The sequence below is a fragment of the Leptidea sinapis genome, chromosome 38, assembly GCF_905404315.1.
Source record: "Leptidea sinapis chromosome 38, ilLepSina1.1, whole genome shotgun sequence".
NCBI lineage: Eukaryota > Metazoa > Arthropoda > Insecta > Lepidoptera > Pieridae > Leptidea > Leptidea sinapis.
Genome location: NC_066302.1, coordinates 7,434,785 through 7,458,956, shown reverse-complemented (window position 1 = coordinate 7,458,956; position 24,172 = coordinate 7,434,785). Strand labels below are relative to the sequence as shown.

Here is a 24,172-nt window from a genome sequence, read left to right as displayed (position 1 = left end):
CAATGTCATGTTCAGTTTTTGATGGAGGTTTTTAGACTTAGTTTGTCCTCCTTTTCCATAAAAAAAAAACAGTTTTGACATTCGTGTTCAACTGTCAACATTTGTTTATGTTGACATTTTTATTTTTACGTAACGTAAACAAATAAATTAGATAAAATTGAAGAAATATGGAGAAAAGTGTAGTGAAAACTCTTGTAGACGGATTAAAATCTACATCCTCTAGCCGTATACAAGATTCTTTGTGGAAAATTAAAACTTCAGTTATATCTACTTCGAAGGGTACGGAACATTTTTTTGATTGCGGTGGTTTAGAACTTTTACTACCCCATCTGCGAAAGACTAATGAGAAAATCCTCGATATGACACTAAGCATTCTTGGAAATCTTTGCTTAGATGAGAAATGTTGTCTAGCAGTAAGTAAATTATCTATGGTAAATGGTTATTTAGTAAATTATGTTTGGTAATGGTTATTAGTTAGGGATTTTATTAATAATTATCTGTCAGAATCGGTTTAAGCCAAATTATTATATTTTATTTAATTAATCTAATATTTAAAATAAAAATTTAAGTCATAAAAATAATATTTCATAATCATAGGTTGGCAATCTAAATAATTTTGCACAATTGGTGGATATATTAAATACTGTTTGTAAGGATAGTATTCTTGGAAGAACATGCAAACTTATTGGTAATTTGGCACTAAAACAGTTAAATGCAGAAGGATTACACAGTCATGGTGTTGTTAAGTCCTTGGTTACAGTCATTGAAAGCAGGGATAAAAATACTTCAAATCCGACACTAACTATGGCAGTCAGGGCCATAAGGTAAATACTCATATAACTTTCTTTAATGTTGTTTCAGTGTGTAGTTGTCAATAAGACACCTAATTGTATATCATTTACAACTTCTTAGCAAGTGGTTTTGGGTGTGAATCCCATTATGTGTAAATGTCTGTATGATAAATATGACTATTTGTTTCTGAATCATGCATATACAGGATGCAGTTGTCATGTAGGCATGTATGGCTAAATCTGAGACTGTTATGAGGCTATTCCTGAATAAAAAAGGACTCAAAGGAGTCTTGGGCCTAATTTTGATATATACTAAAACTGTATCATTGGATTTTTGAAAAATCATTCCAATCCCTATTCAGGAAAAGAACCTGTTGAATTAAAAAAAATGTGGTCTGTGCAAGCGTTGACCTAGTAAATGTTGTATTGTCATACAAATTAAGTATCCGGCATCTGCTTATTGAATGAATTGTCAAATGTAATGAAAAGTCACTGACTGATTTATTTGTATTGCAAATATATTGGTATTTCTAAATCAATAAAATATAGGTTCCAGATAAGTTATCACCAACATATCAAATTCTAAAAACAACTCCGAAACATGCTGCATGCTATGGTATAAGTATTATTCCGATTGGTTCAGTAGTTTACACAGTATAACAGAACAAAAACACCACTTTCCATTTATTAGCAAAGATTAGTAAAACATATGCTAATAAAGTGAAAATTTTGTAAAGTCATGATATATGAAAAACTTATGTTAACTTTAGGATTAATAGAAAGTCAATACCCCTTGAACACCTATAGAATTTTTCAATTTATATTTTTATACTATACCAAAAAATAATTTTAATTTAATAATTAATTTGTTTAGTGTGTTAAATTTATGGCATGGTATAAATAAATACATGTTTTTCCAGACAACTATGGATGATCACTAATAAAAGAGATGAAATGCTTGGGTTCAATGTTGTTCATTGTGTGACATTATTATTGATTAGTTTATGTGAATCAATTGGCTTAATAACGTCATTATGTAAAAGTATACCAGAAGGTGGTCCTACAAGAAGCCAAGAGGAGCTTATAAGTGGTATTCTCAAATGTTTAGGATACTTTACAACATACTCCATCCCTGAATGTGCTCAACAGGTGAGAATAAAGTATTTTATTATTATTATTTTAGGTGAGGCATTATTGAGAATTTTTCGACGCTCCCTCCCCCCGGTGAAATATCGTAAGATTTTTTTTTTATGGAATAGGAGGACAAACGAGCGTACGGGTCACCCGTACGCTCATTTGTCTTCCTCTTCCATAAAAAAATAGTACTATGGAGAAAGAACACACAAAGTGTGAAGTAATCAGTTCAAATATTTTTTTTGGAATACTTCGCGTGATAAATGCAGTCATATGAAAACATATTTTTGTAGGATCATTTAAATGAGTCATAATATTTTTTTTGTGAAATTGTAACATAACTTATTATTACTGCACTCGCCTACGGATGCTACTTTTTTTACAAATCAAAGAATAACATGTGTCTCAAGCCGAACGCTTAGGACAATCGTGCCTCTCTATCGTTTGTTCCGCGCTCTCGCTTGCACGATGTCTCAGACGGAACGAGACACTTTACATACATACATACGTAAATCATATGTTTAATGTAGGTATCTGATTTGGATCCTTCATAATAATTTTTTTTTATCATAATATCTTATTTCCAGCTTCAAGGTGATGGAAGAGGCTTCCAGTGTCTCGTAGCACTAACCAAAACAAATGAGACTTTAGCTCTTAAATGCCTGATGAACCTCTGTTATCAGCCCACTTGTCGCCCCCTCCTTGGAACAGCAGGGCTTGTTGAGTGCTTGGTTGCACTATTGAAACAATTGGGTATGTATCATTTTACTTACTGGGTTATCCCTATTTTTTAAACACAGATTTGTATTTTAATCATTTAAAAATAGAAACATTATTCACATTATAGAGGTAATTTTTACTATGTTATTTTAGAAATAGCCCATAATTATTTTTATTACTACAAATTTATGTAATGCTTAAGGCATAAAGGCCTCCTAATAATTTTTTTTAGGCATAATTTGCTGCTTAATAATTCTGTAGTTAAACTTCATATTATATTAATAATGGTTACGGTATGATATTCATTACTGGGCTCCTGAGAATCACCATCTTAATATTACCAAATAATATTTTTAATAAGTCCTAGGTCCGTAAGCTTTTCAGAAGGTAAATGATCGTATTCAAGTATGTTGTCTCTTTTTACACAGTTATGAAGACGAAGACTGCAATATTCTTGATCATGGACTATATATTGAAACACCTTCTGGATTATAGATCTTAGTATTATAGTTTTCTCAACATGATGAGTGCTGCAGCGCAGGATATTGCGTCAATAAAGAATACTGAGTGACACTGCATTGAAATAGGGCAGGGCGTATCACTTACAATAATCTGAAGTGTATGCTCATACTGTCACTTTTTCTCATAGAAAACAGATATCGAAATAGGATCGATATGATTCACACGTTAATATGACCACGTTCTTTTTTTACGGGTCACCTGATATTAAGTGATCACCGCCGCGAGGTATCACAAGAGCGTTGCCGGCTCTTGAAATAAGTGTAAGCGCTTTTTGAAGATACCCATGTCGTGTCGTCCTGGAAACACCGTACAAGGTCCACATCTTGGTTCCCTCAGGATTTCAACGCACGGGTGTTAATTATTGCAATGCATACACAAGAGAAACGAGTCAGCCAATTGCTTGTTCTAATAATTGTTGAGTGCAACTGGATCTACCGTTTGATATATCGTAAATATTATTATGTGTAAAGACTCTATCAACAACATCCTTATAAATTTAATTTACTTGGCAATGTGACAAACAATATTATTCTTTTAAAAATAAAGGTTACCTAAGTTTACTTCATAATATTATGAATATATTGTCGAAATTGGTTTCATTAGCTTAGTATCACTCAGAATTTTAAAAGTAATTCTGGTCAAAGTGAAACACTCTTGACATTATACCTATGTAAACAGTTCGTTTATTGTATTGATAATTATAGATAATTATCTATGTGTTCTTTTATGTCGTAGGCCACGTCTATTTTCTTTGTGTAGGTACTCTGTCTCTTTCAAAAGCTTTCTTCCGCCTATGTTCGATATATGTGGATCTGCCTTAATATATGTTACTCTGCAGATGTTTCAAGATGGCCGGATGGTGCCGCCAGAGCATTAGCCCATCTGAGTAGTGAATCTGTGAACCGTTCACGCCTGAAGCATTGCGGTGGACTGCCGTTACTCGTGGCCGCAGCTCGAGTTAACGATTATGCTCTGCATTCGCTTCTACAATACGTGTTTGATGATACATGTAAGTTAACATATAGATTAGACCTTTGCCAGCATCATTCGGTATACTTTCACAAATCACTCTAATGAAATAAAATATATATTATTAGTCACGCAAACGCACAATATTGCGATGCAACAGCCAAGCCGCGGCAGCTGAACTTCCTAAAGCGCGGGGGGTTGGTAGTGAAGTACGCGTCTCATAGAGAGGTAGAGTTGTAAATGGAAGAGTAATCCAAGTGTCTTGAGTTTTCTTTTGTGTTAATTCCGCCAATATTTGTCTTTTAAACAATTCGACACGTGTTTCGCCTCTACACGAGGGATCCTCCGGACATGTGGACTCGCCAAATTCTGGCACAAGAGATGTGCCAAAAACATTTGGATAATTATAGATTTCCGAATAGTAACGCCTACTTCAATAAAAAATGTAAGAGTTGCTTGTAAATGATCACCGCTCTGTTGTAAAACAACAGGAATAACAAGAACGCCCACACTTCCTACCATGTGTAATGTTAACTATGTAATCGCTCCTAAAGTTTTTAGTGGTTAAATATTTTGTACATCAAGTAACTTTATGTTGCAGCATTTCAGATATTAATTGGCGAAGGTCTGATAACTTTGCTTACTGAAAAACTTACAATTTATACATCTACAATGGAAAATTGTCATACAGTTATTCATACTGATGATGAAACTAAAGAAAACTCGTCAGGACATGAATGTATTCCTAGAAATAAAGAAAAAGATGAAGGAGATTCTAAAATAAACAATATTGAAGCTGGGGATGTCTCTAAAGTTGTAATTGAACGGGATAGCATTATAATTGGTTTTGGAGATGCATTGAGCAGCGATAAGTCAGATGAAAGCGATAATGATAGCATTATTTCAAGACCTCAAGGTGTGAAAAGAGGTCGATCCAGCCCGATAAATTTTAAAAAGGTACTCTACCATGATGTTTAAACATCTGATACAAACAAAAAATACAAAAATATAGCTACTGTAATTACTAATGTCTTAAATATTGCAGAAACCAAAAATAATTAAAATAGCTAAAAACGAATGGTCGGCAGGCGTGTATTGGGAACTAAGACGTGCAAAATCGTCGCCTTCACAAAGCCCAAGAATAATAAGTCCTGATCGAAATGATGTGGGGCAGTTATCACCATATTCTGACGGAAACTGGTCCGCTTGCAGTCCAGAGTACAGGTATCCAAAAGGGCCGCGATGGGATTGGAGCCCAGAATCTGAAATAAGTGCTGATTCTGGCTCAACTTCCCCATACCAAGTAGATAATGCGTGGAGTCCAAGCAGTTCTAATCCAGCTTCACCACTCAGTACTGAAGACAGTAAGTGAATATTTGTTTTATCTGAAATTAATTTAAAATATCCCATATATCATACATCACATCTGATGTCTTAGTTATATTCTTCGTAATCAATAATATAATATATAGATCATCAGAAAATGTTTGTGTTATAATAGGTACATGGTATAATCTTAACATAATATGGCATCGCGCGATATCATCCCCACCACCTGGATGTATGGCGGGCACAAAGCTGTGGAATGAACATCTTTGTGCGGTGTTTCCGGGACGATACGATATGGGTACCTTCAAAAAAAGCGCGTACACTTTCCTTAAAGGCTGGCAACGCTCCTGTGATTCCTCTGGTGTTGCAAGAGAATGTGGGCGGCGTTGATCACTTAACACCAGGTGACTCGTACGCTCGTTTGTCCTCCTTTTCCAAAAATAAAAGAGAACTGTGGTAGAAAACGTTAGTGTTTGTTAATTATATTATACATATATATAATTAATGCTTCTACATAGAGCCGCTTGCTGTTAGACAACGCATAGCGACAGGCTTATTACTTTGCCTGACAAGCTACTAGTTATTTTGTTTTAGTGTGCGTGCGTTGCTGAAAGTAGAGGTTAACAGTTCGCTGCTCTTTCAACGTGTTCACAGCTGTCACAGTAGCTATCTGGACGTTTTATAAATAATCTAAGGATAATATTATTATTTATAGTGTATTAAAAACGAGAAGCTTTCTTATTATCGTGCACATATGGCGCGACACCCACGTGTGGGAATAATTATTTCAGGAAAAGTCATGCGACGAGCACGGTGTTCACCTCATGGTAATTGACACGCCTCGCCCATTTCAATGCAGTGCCGCTCACGATTGTTTTACGGATAGTTATAGGCGCTCCAAATTATCATAGCGTTAAGAGCATGATATACACTCTAACTCCCTCTGCCGTCATCGTTGGCTGAGGATGTTGTTGCTGTGATATTTCTTATGATCTACCTCCATCGGTGGCTGTCCATTGCATTTCTCTGACCACACAGCAGAACTGTCGAGGGTGGGCCTTTACCTTGATCGCTCCATCTGGTAGGGGAAAATCTTCGGGATCGTTTGCCTTTAGTGTTCCCAACTACAATCAGCTTATCAAGGATCTCAACTCTGCTCCTCGTTATATGACCGACCATAAACTTTGCCCCTCTCGAGCTCGTATCGTACACCTCACTTACCTATTAAACTAAATAATATAGGTACTCTAAAATGACTTTAAATCATAGTCGGGATAAAGATCGGGTCTTTTTTACGTGAAGTTCAAGACGTCTGCCGAGTATCGTAAAACACAAAATTCTGAATGGCATCGCAATTTCACTGGAGTCTGAGACATGAGATGTTAAGCCTCATTCCCCAAATTATTTCGCTAGTTACGGCGCCCATCAAACCGGAACACAACAATGCGTACGCATTACTGGTTGACGACAGAAAATGGGCGCCGCTGTGTGGTACTTATCTAGTCGGGATAATATCCAAGTTGTACGTTGTTGACTAATTATTGAGCAGATTCTATAGAGCTTTGAACTCAGTATATTTTGTCTCGTCACTAAATAAGATGCATCTGTAACTCCGTACTGTTCCTTTAATTGCTTATCGCTAAAGAACTTGTACCAACTGATTTTGTCTTTTCATTTTTAACAGTTAAATATTTAACTCCTCCAAGACCTAAGTTATAATTTAAAATATATATACGACATGGTTCTAGATGCTGGATATTCATTTCCCGACATAAAATATTTTGATTTTAGACATTATTTCTTTCAATTCTTGTCTTCGTTCCTTTGATTTCGCCTTTTAATGCGAAACTACGTGGCCAGATATTTAGATCTTTTTCTACAACAGGGGGGTTTCAGTTAGGTGCCTACCAATCGTTTCAAGAGTTTCGTATCTTCGTTTCTCACAAGATTATAGTCATCTGCCAATCTATCAATCACTGCAAGTTTCATAAAATCGCTTTTTTCTAAGAGTTTCGCTAGGCTTAAGAATATGTGAGACTGATTGACGCGAAAATAAGAAAACACACTCAATATTCATATAAGTACATAATATATGACAGGTTCTGATTTCAAACGCAATATGAGGTAGGTATGTTTAATTGTACCAGTCTAAGTTTATAACGTATTTTTATTTTATTCGATCGATTTAACCACTGGAGGGGGCTGTGTCCGCCTCATTACTTTCGTACTCATCGTACTGGTAGGTACACCCTTCAAAGTTGTTGCATAATTTAGAATATATGTGCACCCACTACAATTGGTTTGTCGTGATTCCATATATTCTACTTTGGTTTCGTGTCCAATGACTTATTCGTCAATGATATACATAATTATAATGCATGTATACCGTAATTATGTTAATATATGTCTGTAATAGTTCAGCTTTATACGGTCTTAATTCTGTATTTATTACATTATTACTTGCATTTTACAATTACACCTGTTTGATGTGTATTGTATTTATTTTCAGATAGTTCAGACTCCGACATATCGGGTCGGTATTCCCCCGTGTGTAGTGAAGCTGACAGTGACACAGAGGAAACTTCACATTCAGCTTCAAATGTCACTCCCGGCCTGAACGCCAATCAAGTTGCAAATGACTTAGAAGAGTTAATAATGGAAGATGAAAGTGACGATGAAGAAATACCTACAGAAGGTTGGTTGTAATATTGTCTACTATATTCAGTTATTTTTAAATCATTGTAATTTTCGAAGGAATCTCAATTTTTTTTTAAATATAACAGCCCATGCTTATCAGTGATTCGTTATTTATGCAACTGTTGTGTAATAAGGGGTATTAAAACACGAATGTGGATTTATCTTACGAGGCGAAGCCGAGCGTGATAATAGTATCACATAAGTGTTTTAATACCTAATTATCAACAGTAGCATACAATACTTTATCTACACCCATAATATGAATCCTCTAAAAGATTCTGAAACAGTTAGCTTACTGCTAACATTAAAACAGCCAGTCCTAGTAGTAACCTAATATCATCCATTACTAATTATATACAAATAAACTAAGTATTAATGAAAAAAATAATTATTTTGGTAGTAATTTACATTTTGTATAGTACAATAATTAAAATTCAGTTGAATAGTATGTTCTTTTGCAGCGTTTAAAATGAATCGCTCATTTTTTGTAAACAAAACAATAAAGATATCGAAGAAAAATGGCGGGGATTCGAATAACCTACTTTTTTTTTCCGGCGCGCGACGTTCTGGTAGTGTGGAACGCGCGTAAACGAAAATGTTCTTTTTTTGAAATTCATACAGATACCACGCATCGTGCAATATGAATGTGGCTGTCTGTTCAAACTCTTTGAGCATGAAGGGATTGAAAAAAAAACAGTTGTTATGTAATTCAGTACAACATTATAACACTCGTTTGGATGATGTAATGGTTATTAGAACATTGGGCGTTTTAATGTTGGTATTAAGCTAATTGTTTCAGAATCTTTAATAGAGGATTTAAAGCATGGTTGTAGATAAAATGACGTTCTATACACATATAAGGACATATTATAACATTCTTCCTACTGTGGCTTCTGTGGAAGGTATACCACAAGTTAGCCAATGTCATGTTAAACTAGACCATGAAGCTTAGAGTATTCGTATTCTAATTTTAATGGTACAGTCTGACAGCGAAACGGCAAAAGTGTGCTTAAAGACAATGTAAGCACACTTTGCGTCAACTGTCACTGTCCGAATCAAGGCTGAACTAAATAAATGTTGTACATTGCTGCTTATTGACCAAGAATATTTTAAACAACTGGAGTAAATACGGCAATGTATAGACATAGCAGTCCAAGCTAAAAAAGGGGTTATTTGTGGCATGTTCCATATTTCGGCTTTGTTTTTATACAACGTGATATGTTTACATGTTTGGAACGTCATAGTATTCTACTATTGAAAGAAGTTAATAGGTCATTCAGTGTTTGATTTCACTCATTACAAAAAGGTAGCTATGATTGAACCGTTGACTCTCACCACTGAGCTCCCGGTTCGATCCTCGCCCGCCACGTTACCTAGTAATGTGTTTTCAGTTTTCGAATTCATTTTTTTTTATGAAATTTAGGGACAAGACGAGGAGAGACGCTCAGCTGATAGTGATTGATACGCCCCACCCAGTACAATGCAGTGCCGCTCAGGATTCTTGAAAACCCAAAAATTCTGAGTGGCACTACAATTGCGCTCGTCACCTTGAGACATAAGATGTTAAGTCTCATTTGCCCAGTAATTTCACTAGCTTCGGCGCCCTTCAGACTAAAACACAGCAATGTTTACACATTACTGCTTCACGGCAGGAATAGGCGCTGTTGTGGTACCCATAATCTAGCCGGCTTCCTGTGCAAAGAAGCCGGTATATTTATTCGACGTTTTATAAGGTCTCAGGGCGGTCTTTGGTGTTACAAGAGAGTAAGGGCCGCGGTGGTACATACCATCAGGCAGGGGCGTGCATACCATATAGGCAATTACGCAGTACCACATTTAAAACCTACATAAATATATACCTAACTAGTGTTAAAGTTAATTTACTTTAATTTGGTTCCATTATTTATTATCAAACTTTTATTGAACACCCACTCGTATTTTTTTTATTTGGCTTGATCCTAAATACCTAGGCAGTCTTTTAATATTTAGACCTCAAAACCTACTACTGTCGGACTAAAGCGCAACTACGACCTTGCTGGAAAACCAATGCACGCCCATGCCATCAGGTGACCCGTGTGTATGTTTGTTTGTGTTTATGTAACTTAAAAATACAATTTTCTCTTCGAGATATTGCTATAAAAATCCTTTAATTTTTAGATAATAAACAGATAGTGGTAACAGAATCGACTTCCCTAATGTGTGTGATTTAATTTTTAGATAATAAACAGATAGTGGTAACAGAATCGACTGCCATAATGTGTGTGATAGTATTGCTGTACCGGATATCTCACAGCACATCAACAGCTGGTAATACTGAAGAGAACACGAACAATTTGGATCTCTTATCCGGCCGCGAATGTATCAACTCGCTGCTGGATTATGTGGAGAAATGCAAGCGACCTCTTGGTAGAGCTGCTAGGATCGTCTCTAAGATACTAAGGTTTTTATCCTGATATTGATTTGTCTCCACGGTAACGTTATGAATAACCTCAGCTCGTTGGAAGAATTAGCTTCTGCGCAACGACAACAGTCAGTCGTTTGTTTTCAAACGATACTTTTGATTGGTTGAGAGTCTGCCTGGACGTGACGTCACTAAGATGGCGGCCACTGAGTCACTCAACGCGATATTATCCATTAAAACACATTTTGTCAGTTGGACACTTGCTGTCTTATAAATAAACGCAATGTAAGGTCACACCAGTTCGACTGCTTGTGGCGGCGACATGGGACGGGTCGTCCTCTTTCCTAAAATATGGTTTAGGGAGGCGATGGCTGGCTCATGCGTCATGCTCGTGAAAAGCGCTGCTTGTGGTGACAGAATGATCCTGTTGCCGGGTGCTCAAAGTTATTAGTTTTAAGAATCTGAAGCTGAGCTGCTATATATTTTTTTTAAAATATATAATCGCTTATAAAATGCTCACCGAATACCTTTATTTATTTACAACTTTTGTATTAATTTAAATTTACTTTTTTGACTTACTCGTGTAAGGCATTTGAGGTTTTAGTATGTTTGTTGTATCACTTTACATATTATATTGTAATTGGAATGATTTGTAAACGATGCAAATTTAAATCTTGATATTAAAGAGTGGCAATGAGTTTCTTGCTACTTCTTCTCATTAGCTCAACGCTTTACGAAGTAGCGGTAGATTCAATAAGAAAACTATTTTTTTTTGACATTCATAAGTGTCATTTTCGTGACCTACACGAATAAAGTAATTTTGATTTGATTTATTACTATTGCTGCGATAACACAGGGTGCAAATTAAAAAGTTTTTTTTTCTGGTTTTAATTATGAATATACGAAATTACACACTGTTTCTTTGGAAAGTTTAGTCACTTCAAGTCCTAGATATTTCTTCGCAATCCAAGGTAGTTACATTTTTAAATTTTTGTATTTTTAAGAGGTTTCACAACACTATCTAAGTCAGTCTGAAGTCCTTGATAGGACATCCCTTGACCGACGCAGGATGAAAATACGAACATGTGTCTTAAAAACGACCAACGGCTCCATACCCAGTTTGTGCAAGGCACAATCACTGCAAGTCTATTTCCTTTAACACCTTACTTCATTATTATGATTTATAATTAGCCTCAAAATAGATTTTAAGATAATGAACGCGTTCCAAATTTGAAAAAAGAAAGTGTGGCATCCTAGAGCGAGTAGGTTGTAGGTATATTTAAAACTTTACCAGTTTTTACACTAACCGAACACATTATATTATTTCAGTAATTCACTATGTCTTATCAATATACTTAAACATAGATTTGTTCTAAGACTATATGATATGTCTAAGGAATCCCAACATCCACCGAGCAAATGCTGGCAGTGTAAGCAGGTAAGAACATATTCCAAGTGTATACCCAACCCATATGACGTCACAATAATATGTTAATAATGATTACTCTTCACAGTTACTTAAACTCAGTTTGAAGCTGATGGATCAGTTGTCAAAAGCGGCCGAGACGAGTCATGGTAGCGGTGAAGTCAGTTATCACTTGCACAAGGGAACTAATGAATTTAAACAAACACTTTGTATGACCCTGCCCTATATTGTAAGGTATGTTATGGTAGTAAGTTTTCGTGGGGCGATGTATATGCTTTATAAAATGATCTCAGATTTTTTTACAATTAACGTCTATTTTGAACAATGCACGCACAGTCATATAAATCGCGGGTGTAAGACGTAGCTTGCCACGCACACTAAAAAAAGTAATAAACTTTGCCTCTTCATCGGTTGCATAGGAGCAAGAAGCTCTATCTAGAGGTATAAATTTTCCAAGATAATAGTAATTATTGTTGAAATATTTACTTCGGACCTTAGCATACTTGTGCTACACGCGATACCTGCGTGCTACTTCCCTTGGTATTTTCTTAATAGTGGATGTATCTACTTGTTTATAATTAAATGCTGTTTTCAGATCAACCAATATTTTGAAAAGGTACTTCATAGACTGCAAAGCGCTTCATATGCTTTTCTCAATGATTTCCGACACAGAGGAGACTATGAAGAACTATGTTATAGCTCTAGTTAAATTGGCATCTAATGTCCAAATCAAAGACCCGAAATTACTGGAAAAACGATTCAAAGAATATGTAGTTGTGTCATACGATGCTATTCTGGACAATTTACTACAAGAAGATATAGTTATTTTTAATTTAGACGATAACACAACTGTGACTGCTAATAAGAGTTTTTTATGTCAACATTCAGAAGTGTTTAACGTCATGTTAACCGGAGGCTTTAAAGAGTCGACAGAGAGATGTGTCACACTAAAAAACGCTACAAAAACAGGCCTCGAATACCTCTTTACCCTTCTACAGTTTGGCTTGAATAATTCAACGTGCGAGTTAGAAATATTTCCATTGGCTGAAAATTTGGAAACTAATTTGGAAGTCCTTGTCTTGGCTGATAGATTTCTATTTGACAAATTAAAAGGATTGCTGAGCAGTGCTATAATACAGTTCCTATTGAAGCCAGAAACGGCAGATAAAGTTTATATTTGGTCGCTGGGTGATGGAATGGGGTTTTTATGTGTGGAGGCTGTTGCTTATCTTCTAAAAGGTGATATGACTGATGATGAGAGGGTAGCGTCGTTTAAGAATATTTTAGAATTGGAGTATAAAGAACAGTTGTTGGAAGATGTCAAGTCAATGATTTTGAGGCAATTGGTTAAATAAGATCACACATCGATCGTAAATCTTGGTATGACTTGTTTAACTCTCAGGTTGTGCTCCATTTTCAGGATCTACTTTGGAGTTGAGGTGGTAATGAAATATTTATATTCCAATGATTTGTTTAAAGCATTTATTTTTCAAACCTAAAGAGAATGTCTCTTTGTTTCAAGCTATTAAGTCAACATAAAGGTAAAACAATCTAACTTACTTTAGTTATTTTATGTTTTGTGAGGCCGCAATATGCCATTGAATAAATTTGAGGGTAAGGTGGTATTTAGAAATTAATTAAACTGCAATAATATGTACTTAGGATAAGTCATATAATGGAAATGAATTTATTAGATATTAGCATTTAAACAATTACGTTATTATAACTAAACCCATGCATTATTGTGGCTGATTCTTTTAGTAGAATAAATATAATTTTGCGTATTATACCGCCATCTTTTGTGAAAATAAATGTATAGTTTTAAATATAATGTACATGTTTGAATATATCTTAGTATTCGTATTGTCATGGTGATCAGTTAATGTATGTAATTATATTTAGGCATTCTATGTTAAATGAGTGCCATTAAAAATATGTATTAATTATTTGCAATGCACGGTTATATAAACTTAGCCCTGAACTTAGCTGAATTTTCGTGTATGGGAATATAATAATAATATTAGGTTGTACAATATTCTTAAAATAATAACTTACATGTTAACATAATTCAAATGAATGTAAATATATTATAATAATGTTAAGTAGCGAAATTATTAAACATTTATACTGCCATCGTCATTGTTTTTCTTCGATTTAAGTTTTATTCCTAAGAGTTAGTTTGATACCAATCTTTTTATTTGGCACTAGTGCTTGCGACGTAATTGCTTTAATGTTGTCAGTATTTGTGCACTTAAAATCAAAGTTGTCCACGATCTGCAAATACGAAAAACAATATTAAAACAGAACTTATATTGTATATAAGATAAATATTAAATTATTCGTCCAGCAGCATTAGAAGAAACTGTATGTGTTAAACAGTGTTCATCTGTCGGGCTCTTGCTCTATTCCGCAACCACTCCTGTTTCTGCCAGAAAACAAATGTATTGATTTGTCAATGAGTGCGTTAGCTAGTGGTTTAACATCTAAAATACTAAAGCGCCTCTTTACGTTATCGACTTTTTAAGTCATAGACGATTACAGTTACTATTCGCTCTCCCTTTCTATCTTGCCGCATCTCCATTAAAGAAATTCTTCTCTCTCTCTCGCACGCGTTGTCTATAGTACGCTAGTTTGTTAAGGTCTACGCCCCTACCTACCACTTGTCCTAGTAAAACTTAACCACAACCAGCTATTGAATGTTCCTAAAACTAGATGAAAGAAAAAATCAAGCAGCGGTACTTTACTAAAATGGCTGAAGAAAATCTGAATGTTAATGGAGAAGTTGAAGAATGTACCTACTGTCGTCCCTATTGTTGGTGACGGTGCATGTTTGTTTCGTGCTCTCTCTTATTTAAGGTACGGAACACGATACAGCGATGGAGGTGCGTTCAGAAATTGTCAGATATGTGGTTAATGACTGGAGCAAGTTTTCAATTATGATCCACGACAGGAATGGTGATAACTACGAAACGATTAATATTCCCATTTAAGTTTGAAGTTTATAGAAACGGTCTCATATATACGGAATCTGGTAAGACTATCCGGTAAGGCGATTACGATTCAGCCAAGATTTGTCCAGTGGGCATTTTGATGCCTATTCGCGTCGTATGGAAGTAGCTATAGAAGAACATGATTTTGGAAGTGATCACCTACCGCCTGGTGGTAATATAATTTATTCAGAGGAGCCTTAGCTAAGTACACATAAGCGCTGTGCATTCAAGCAACGCAGCAATTACCATTTTAATTGTAATGGCAACATACCTTAAATCTTCTTGTATCATTGACCTTATAACAGTAATAGAGGCATGGAAATTATTGCCAATTTATATGCATTGTTTTGATGAAACTTAATTTCAAAAATAAAAATCACAACGATTTCACATGTTAAATTTTCACTAGGTATAAATAGTTTTTGGCAGAGTTCACAAGACAGCGGATGATTGAATTTGTGGCCTTTGGTTTTTAGTACCTACGAGTAAAAAAGTTTCTTTAAAACAGCACTGTAGCAGAATGCCAGACGTTCAGATGGTTGGGATTAGATCCTAGTTTGTTTCGTGTCGTGTGAGGGTGGATCTCAGCGGCAGGACAGGTAGCGATGTCTCTCAGCAACGCCAAATGATCTAGTCGTTCACAGAGCACTGGTTTTTTATGAAAATAAGGGACGAGACGAGCAGGACGTTCAGCAGATGGTAATTGACGCCCTGCCCCTTACAATGCAGTGCTCCGCTCCGAAATTGAAAAACCCAAAATTCTGAGCAGCACTACAACTGCGCTCGTCACCTTGAGACATAAGATGTTAAGTTTCATTTGCACAGTAATTTCACTAGCTGCGGTGCCCTTCAGACCGAAACACACTAATGCTTCACGGGTAGAAATAGGCGCCGTTGAGGTACCCATAATCTAGCCGGCATCCGGTGCAAAGGAGCCTCCCACTGGTAAATGGATGGGTGGATCGCGACAATTCGAGGAGCTCCGCATTGCACACGATCAAAAATTTAAGAGATGATACTGGGGGCACCAGATCAGAGATGATAACAATACTCCATACGTGTCCAAACCTACGCTTTGTAGAGCGCTGAAATGTGGGCCGGAAGTATTGCTATTTTCTATTTATGACCCCCAGTTACTTTGAAGCCAATATGGCTTTGCCGTCCAGATGTCCGCAGCAAATTAGCAATTGCTTAAGATTTCGAGATCCAGTTTTTTTTGTGTGTAACGCTCAAACTTGAGTCTTCGGAGGGTTAAATTGTACAAGGTTTATTTTACCCCATTCCGATCAAGAAAGGACTTGATATAACACGAACATAAAAGATCCTTTTATGTTTTTGCCCTGTACTTTCCCCGGGGCGTAAAAAGAATAGGGGAGTCCCAGGCCCATGGGTGTCGTAAGAGGCGACTAAGGGCTTTTTAGAAATGGGAGAGTCACGCTGCCGTCTTATGACGTCAACACAATCGGACCAGACTCGTCCCGGTTAATTACCACACTCGCACAGAATACCGGCGTGAAGTAGCGGCCTAGTGCCGCTATGTTTCGCATAGGTTAGTGTCGAGGACCGGTGGCCATCCCTTACACCCCCCCCCCCCCACCCCCAACAAAATATGAGAGCGGTCCATAAAGAGTAATACCTCAGGAGGGTACCGGCTCCAGAGCCGGAGAATCCCTCCCCGAGCACTCTCGCTCGGGCTGCCCTTCGTATTCTGGGGTGGGCACAGAACTGCGCATGACCGAGGACAAACGAGGCAGAAACACCACGGCACCCCGCTCCACGCTCAACGTGGACTTTTGCAATATCAGGGGAATTCACTCCAATTTAAACGCCGTCAGATATCTCGACCTAGCGATACCTCATATTTAACGTACCCCGGGTACAAAATTGAGCACAATTTTTTGCCGCATGCCGGGGGTATGTGTGTACGTTAGGGAGGATATCTTGCCGTCTCGGCAATTTTGAGGGTAGGGACCTGTCTACTCTCTGGCTCCGCGTATATTTAGAGGACCGCGTCCGTATCTATGCGTGTGTCTACAGGTCCCATAGTGGTAACGCAGAAACCGATCATCTCTTGGGCTGCGTTCAAGCGGCAATTGACGACGTGCTTGCACAGATCCCCTCCGCTGAAATCGTAGTCTTGGGTTATTTCAACGGGCACAATGCCGAATGGCCTGGATCACGTACCACAGACTACGCAGGGCGATCTGTGCATAATTTTGCATTGGCGTATGGTCTGTCTCAATTGGTTGAGTCGCCAACGCGGCTCCCGGATGTGGATAGCGTTCCTTTTTTGCATCCTACCCTTGGGGCAAGGTTTGTTTCCCTTCGGATGATCCTAGTGCCTGCGCCGTTGCAGTAGCCGATGTGATACTGCAGGGCATGGATATTTTTCAACCAGCCGTCCATGCCGCCGTTGCACATGAGGAATGACACTCTGGCCCATACGGCAAAAGAGAGCCGAGCTCCTGTGTGCTCTTTTTGCCTCCAACTCGACTCTTGACGACAACGGAAATACACCGCCGACCATCCCGCTGTGTCAGAGCTCTATGCCTGAAGTACAGTTCACACAGAAAACTGTTAGGCGAGCTCTGTTTTCGTTGGACGTCAGGAAGTCGAGCGGGCCGGATGGCATTCCTCAAATCGTGCTTAGAACGTGTGCCCCTGAGTTTACGCCGGTGCTAACGCGTTTATTCCGGCACTCTTATTCTAAAGGCGTAGTCCCTGACTCATAGAAGTCTGCCCTTGTCCGTCCGATCCAAAAAAAAGGAGACAGTTCGGATCCGGCAAACTACAGGCCTATTGCTATTACCTCCCTGCTCTCCAAAATCATGGAGAGCATAATTAGCCGTCAGCTCTTGGTATACCTAGAGGGTCACCAGTTGATCAACGACCGACAGTACGGCTTTCGCCATGGACGGTCGGCAGGTGATCTTCTGGTATACCTAACACATAGATGGGCGGCGGCTATTGAAAGCAAGGGGAAGGCCTGGCAGTTAGCCTGGATATAGCGAAGGCCTTTGATCGTGTATGGCACAAGGCGCTCCTCTCAAAACTTCCATCATTTGGGCTTCCCGAGAGCTTGTGCAAGTGGACCTCCAGCTTCCTCACTGGGGGTAGCATACAGGTCGTTGTCGACGGATATTGCTCGAACCCGAAGCCCGTGAATGCTGGAGTGCCCCAAGGCTGTGTGCTATCTCCTATCTGTTTCTTCTGCATATCAATGATATGTTGGACACCTCCAACATTCTTTGCTATGCAGACGACATCACTGGTGATGCCGTATACACGGGCCATGCAGGTCTCTCTCGGGAAATCGTCGACCAGTGCCGGGAGAAACTTGTGTCTTCTATCGAGTCCTCTCTCGAGAAGGTCGCGGAATGGGGTAAGTTGAACCTTGTCCAATTTAACCCCCAGAAGACTCAAGTTTGCGCGTTCACCACAAAAAAAAACCCCATTTGTCGTATCACCGCTCTTCAAGAACACTTCTCTTAAAGCCGCGCCTAGTATCGGATTACTGGGTTTCGAAATCTCGAGCGATTGCCAATTCCGTGGCCATCTGGAGGGCAAAGCCAAATTGGCTTCGAAGAAGCTGGGCGTCATCAATAGAGCACGGCAATACTTCAAGCCGGCCCACATTCTAGCGCTCTACAAAGCGCAGGTCCGGCCACACATGGAGTATTGCTGTCATCTCTGGTCTGGCGCACCCCAGTATCTGCTCGATCCATTTGACCGCGTGCAACGTAGAGCAGCTCAAATTGTCGGGTACTCAGTGCTCTGTGAACGGCTGGATCTCTTGGCGTTGCGTAGAGACGTCGCTTCATTGTGTGTCTTCTACCGCATTTATCACGGGGAGTGTTCCGAAGAGCTGTTTAACCTGATTCCTGCCGCCGAATTCCACCTTCGCACGACACGCCACAAGTTAGGATTTCATCCCCACCATCTGGTTGTGTGGCGGTCCTCTACAGTGCGGTTTTCAAGGAGCTTTCTCCCTCGTACTACAAAGCTATGGAATAAGCTTCCGTGTGCGGTGTTTCCGGGACAATACGACATGGGTACCTTCAAAAAAAGCGCGCGTACACCTTCCTTAAAGGCCGGCAACGCTCTTGTGATTCCTCTGGTTTTGCAAGAGAATGTGGGCGGCGGTGATCACTTAACACCAGGTGACCCGTACGCTCGTTTGTCCTCCTAATCCATAAAAAAAAATGTAGGAAGCGTCTCACATAATAACATTAATATGTTGAAGAAACAGTGTAGGAAATAGCGCAGAGCCTTGGGCATCTCCATCGCTTACGGGCTTCGGTTTCGAGCATTATTTCTAAGTCGACAAACACTTGCTACGCCCAGATACCGCCAAAATCTGGCACTAGACTTTGATTGATTGACTTTGGCGAGACAACACGTCCTGAGGATGCCTCGTGTAGAGGCGAAACACGTGTCGAATTGTTTAAAGACAAATATTGGCGGAATTAACACTAAAGAAAACTCAAATCATTTGTATAATTATTAAGGATTTCCGCAAAGTAACACCTGCTTAAATTTTTCAATAATGACTAAATTATCCATTTCCTTAATAGAGTATGGGGTCACCTTTATTTGATGGCTATGCAGTATAAGTTTGACAACTTGAGAACCTTAAAATACACACCTGCCATACAAGTTCAGTTAGTTGAACTATTGCTATTTTTTTTCCGATGCAAGACCTAGCACCAAGTGCAAATGGCAATGATGCAGATGCTTTATGATTGACAAGATTTTCTCTTCTTAAATCATTCCGGTCCCAACGAAATGGTAGAAATTCACAAGGCTTACTAAAGTAACCATCATCACGGCCTGATGTATAAATTGATGCAATTATTGGGGTCTGTAAATATAGGAATTAAACAAATATTTTAAGTTTTTTTTACTCAAATTTATTACAACTATTGAGGTTTTTTTGATAATAGTCTCTGTACTTTATGACTGAATTCATCTTTTATATGACTATATGGATGTTCAAGTTCACTTGGTGCCTCTGGTATCTTTAATTTCCTTCTCAATGATGGAGAGAGGAGGGTTAAGTTTTGAATTAAACCAAACAAACTAGAGGTAACCCAATATAGACACATACAAGATGGCACATTTGCAGCAATTGGTATCAAAACTACTGAAAACACTCGGAACACATTTGTGAAAATGTTGTACAGTTTTGATGGTTGTCTCAGTTTTGACATAGTTTGTATTTCAATAATTGCTAAATTTGTAAGTCCAAAAACGACCGGAAGAATGTAAGAATGGTCTGATACAGTTAGATTAGGTATCCAACCAAATCCCCCAGTTGATAGCTCCATGAATGTCACCATTGCAGATGAGCCTGGAGGATTCATGTTTACTAAATTTCTTAGAGCAAATGACATGCAAACCCAAAACGGAATTTGAAACCATATAACCATGGTTGCTTTTAACGGATGGCAATTGTCTCTCACAACAAGCTTGCTCCATTGTTTTTTGATTGAATGTCTAAATAAAATTGCAGCTTGTTTGTCTGTTAAATTAAGCATTTTCTTAGCTGCCGCAGTTTCCTTCTTTAACTCATTGCCGAGTTCTTTTAATTCAAAGCTAATGTTCTCTACTTTAGCTAATATGTAATTTTGGTATATTGACAATGGGACAGTCATAAGAGTTCTAACTAAAATTGTAGATGCGACTATTGTAGTACACCATGAAAAGCCAGTAGCATCATGGAAATACAGCAAACCATCTTGCATAACATTTACCGCTGTACTATTGGCGATGCTCATGTATGTTTGTTCTTGCCATTTAACTATAGAATCCATTGAAAAGCATCGTTTTTTATTTGTTAAATCGGCAAAGTTATTATAAACTGGTACACTGGTACTACATGATACCCTGTTGAAATGATTTATACGAGAACTGTAAACAACACTGTAGAAACGATAACTTTTAGTCCTTAAATTATGAACATAACCACGGGTCGCCTGAAAGCAGTTCATTTTTAGCTTAAGATTAAATAGGATAGGACAAGGCTATAATTCGCCTTGTGCAATAGTATCATAAAAATTTAAAATATTAAATTTGCATAATTCTAAATGATGCTATGAAGAATTTTGCCTTCTTTGAGTTAATACTTTAACAGTTGACACTGACAGATAACAGTTATATTATTTACATCGAAATGTCATTTTCAGTCAGCCAAGCTTACGTCATTGGAAAAAAGGAAACGCTATTGCCAAAAGAAGAAAAAAAGTAAACCAAGGCATGGTTTTTATGGCATTGCGGTAAGAACCTAACGTCAGAGGGAGATGTCTATGGTAAAAACAAACGATTTAGTAGGTTGGTTGCTGTTATATGAGATTGAGCAGAGTATCAGCAGTAGACTATGAGCAAATCAGTGCATTCACCATTGTTTAATATAAGAAAACAATTTTATAAATTAATTACAACTTTTTATAAGCATGACAACGTAATAACTACTTTGTAGTCATAGTAACCAAAAGTCACTTATTTCTTCTTCTATGAGTAAGACCTCTATGATACTCCCCCCCAACGTTGACCTTCAGGTCTGCGTGACGCCTATCATCTTTAGAAGCTTTAACAATCTTGGTTGTGGTAATGCCTTTGTAAAAAGGTCTGCCTCCATATGTTCTGTGTCCTTGTAACGGATGGTCACTAATTTCTTCTGGACACAATCCCGTATAAAATGTTCCTTTATACTGATATGTTATATCGATCTCTTACCAGTCATTTGATTGTTTGCTAACATCTGTGCAGCCAAATTATCATTATAGATCGTAACAGTTTGTTGAAAAACTCCAATATCTTCCAACAGATATTTCAAGTGTAAAGCTTCCTTCGTTGCTTCTGTCATCGCCATATATTCGGCTTCTGCTGTTGACAAAGCCACTGTTCTTTGTTTCTTTGATGCATAACTGATAAGGCCACCACCATACTTAAAAATATGAACGACGGTCAACGGTACATGCCGCCCAGTCAACGTCAGCCAGCCATGCCTGTTAGTGCCATTCCTGATTGTTTATATCTGATGGTTATATTCTTCGTTCCTTTTAAATAACGAATCACCCTTTTTGCAGCTTGCCAATGTGTATTATCAAAACATGTATTATATTGGCTCAAATAACTAACAGCAAACATTATATCTGGTCTTGTGGCTACAGCGAGGTACATTAGAGATCCAATTAACATTTGGTATGTATATTCTCCATCTCTGTGAGTCCATTACCCTTCTCCAGTTTCAGACCAGTCTCCATGCGCGTTGACACTGGCTTACATTCAGCCATGTTGAACTTATTTATTAAATTTTCAATATAATTCTCCTGTGACAATGTTATTTCTCCCCCTACATGGGTGAATTGTATGCCCAGGCAATGATGGAGTGAACCCATATCTCGTAATTCAAAACTTGTTGCAGTTTTGTTTTGACTTCTCGTAACAACATTTCTGATTTATATGCTAGTATTAAGTCATCCACATAAATGTTTGCAAACAGCTTTTCTCCTCCTTTTTCTAATATATACAAGCAAGGATCCGCTGAAGAATTCTTAAATCCGATTTCCAACAATTTCTCATGTAACTTTAAGAACCATTATCTTCCTGTTTGTTTCAAACCATGTATGGCTTTGTTTAGTTGACATATCCCATTACCTTTATATCTATTTATATCTAAAAGCATTTCTTTTGCTTTTTTAATCAACTCTATGTCTTTTCCATGTGTAATTATGTATTTTTAATATTTATTCAGATTTTTCGGCTTCTTCATATAAATTTGTTCATCTAAATCGCCGTTTAAAAATTCAGTACACACGTCTAGTTGGGATAACTTAAATTTATTTTCAATTGCATGTGCAATAAGTATTCTAAGAGTACTCATTTTTGCAACAGGTGCAAATGTTTCAGTGTAACCAATTCCTTCTTTCTGATTAAACCCACGCGCCACAAGTCGTGCTTTTCGTCTATCTATTTCTCCCATTGCATTATATTTATATTTTAAGATCATTTTACTATCAATCAAATTTTTGCTTTCGTTCCTGTGTACAATTTTCATAGTATTATTTTTAAGATGAGATTCAATCTCGCTTATTATTGCTACTTCCCATTCATCCATGTTCTCGTCTATTTCACAGAGGAATGATTGTTCAGCATCCATCTCATAATCTTGATGCCATGCTGGTGGTTTTCTCTGTCTTTTATCAGTAGAACTAGTCGGATCTATTTCATCTGTTTCTGTATTTGCGTCAACAAATATTTCATCATTGTTCAATTCCTGGTCAGTTTCATCAATTTCATGTTATTTCAAATCTTTATTATCTTCTACATTTTCTTTTTCAGGAGAAAATATAATTTCTATTTCCTTTTTATTAACTACGTCTTGTTTTTGTTCTCCTTTGATCTCGTTTTCATAAAACATTTTGTCCAGTATTTTGACCTCTCTGCTAATCATTACCTTGTCTGTTTTTGGGTTGAAAATCCGGTATGCCTTGTGATTTTCCGAATATCCTACAAAAATTCCAGGTGTCGCTCTGGCTTCAAATTTTCCATTTTTCTTTCCATTTTTATGTACAAACGCCTTAATTCCGAATATGTGAAAATGTCTTACTGACGGAACTCTCTTTACCCATTTTTCAAATGGAGTCGCGTTATCAATACTTATGCAAGGACTACGGTTTGCCAAATAGTTAGCTGTATTAATAGCTTCAGCCCAAAAAAATTCTTTCATATTGGCGTCTATCAACATACATCTAGCTTTATCAAACAATGTCCTATTTTTTATTTCTGCTAAGCCATTCTGTTCTGGCGTGTATGGTACGGAAAGTCTCCTTTTGATGCCATTCTCCTTCAAAAATTTGTCAAAATTATTGTTAATATATTCTGTCCCATTGTCACTTTGTAAGCATACTATCTTCTTTTTGGTAAATCTATCAGCCTCATTTTTGAATTCCTTAAATTTCGATAGAGTTTCATCCTTAGTTTTCATTGTATATACTCTTGTATATCTTGAATAATCATCTGTAATTGTGATGAAGTATTTGGAACCCCCTTTCGATGGCTGCCTCATGGGACCACATACATCAGTATGCACAATTCCTAATCTTTCATTTGTACGTTGCTCATTTTTAGGTGCATTAAACGGTAGTTTTGTTGCTTTGCCTTTAGCACAGACTTCACAGTCTTTAACTGT

General features: G+C 37.6%; 3 protein-coding genes across 5 annotated transcripts in view; 1 reads left to right on the top strand and 2 right to left on the bottom strand.

Annotated features, from left to right (window-relative positions):
- Nucleotides 1-101: 101 nt before the first annotated feature.
- LOC126975926 (uncharacterized) lies at nt 102-12,698 on the top strand. The gene is made up of 10 exons (XM_050824040.1): nt 102-413; nt 598-824; nt 1,712-1,940; nt 2,513-2,678; nt 4,006-4,176; nt 4,738-5,093; nt 5,182-5,500; nt 7,975-8,160; nt 10,320-10,359; nt 12,689-12,698. Exons 1-10 carry the CDS (start codon nt 168-170, stop codon nt 12,696-12,698), a joined length of 1,950 nt encoding a protein of 649 aa, XP_050679997.1. The 5' UTR covers nt 102-167.
- A 942-nt stretch (nt 12,699-13,640) lies between these two features.
- LOC126975941 (cytochrome P450 315a1, mitochondrial) overlaps nt 13,641-24,172 on the bottom strand; it is a 36,514-nt gene continuing 25,982 nt past the window's right edge. For all 3 annotated transcript variants that reach the window (XM_050824062.1, XM_050824061.1, XM_050824060.1), the window contains 2 exons: nt 19,625-19,840; nt 13,641-14,263 (listed from right to left, as the gene is read on the bottom strand). In XM_050824062.1, the coding sequence (XP_050680019.1) occupies nt 14,144-14,263; nt 19,625-19,840 (336 nt within the window). In that variant the 3' untranslated portion in view covers nt 13,641-14,143. The remainder of the gene's footprint in view (nt 14,264-19,624; nt 19,841-24,172) is intronic.
- LOC126975947 (cytochrome c oxidase assembly protein COX18, mitochondrial) lies at nt 19,867-21,096 on the bottom strand. The gene has a single exon (XM_050824074.1). It carries the CDS (start codon nt 20,967-20,969, stop codon nt 19,899-19,901), a length of 1,071 nt encoding a protein of 356 aa, XP_050680031.1. The 5' UTR covers nt 20,970-21,096; the 3' UTR covers nt 19,867-19,898.

Coding starts and splice junctions, on each gene's coding strand:
- LOC126975926 (XM_050824040.1), top strand. CDS start 168: ATGGAGAAAAGTGTAGTGAAAACTCTTGTAGACGGATTAAAATCTACA. Junction 825..1,711: donor ATGGCAGTCAGGGCCATAAG/GTAAATACTCAT, acceptor ATGTTTTTCCAG/ACAACTATGGATGATCACTA. Junction 2,679..4,005: donor TGCACTATTGAAACAATTGG/GTATGTATCATT, acceptor GTTACTCTGCAG/ATGTTTCAAGATGGCCGGAT.
- LOC126975947 (XM_050824074.1), bottom strand. CDS start 20,969: ATGAACTGCTTTCAGGCGACCCGTGGTTATGTTCATAATTTAAGGACT.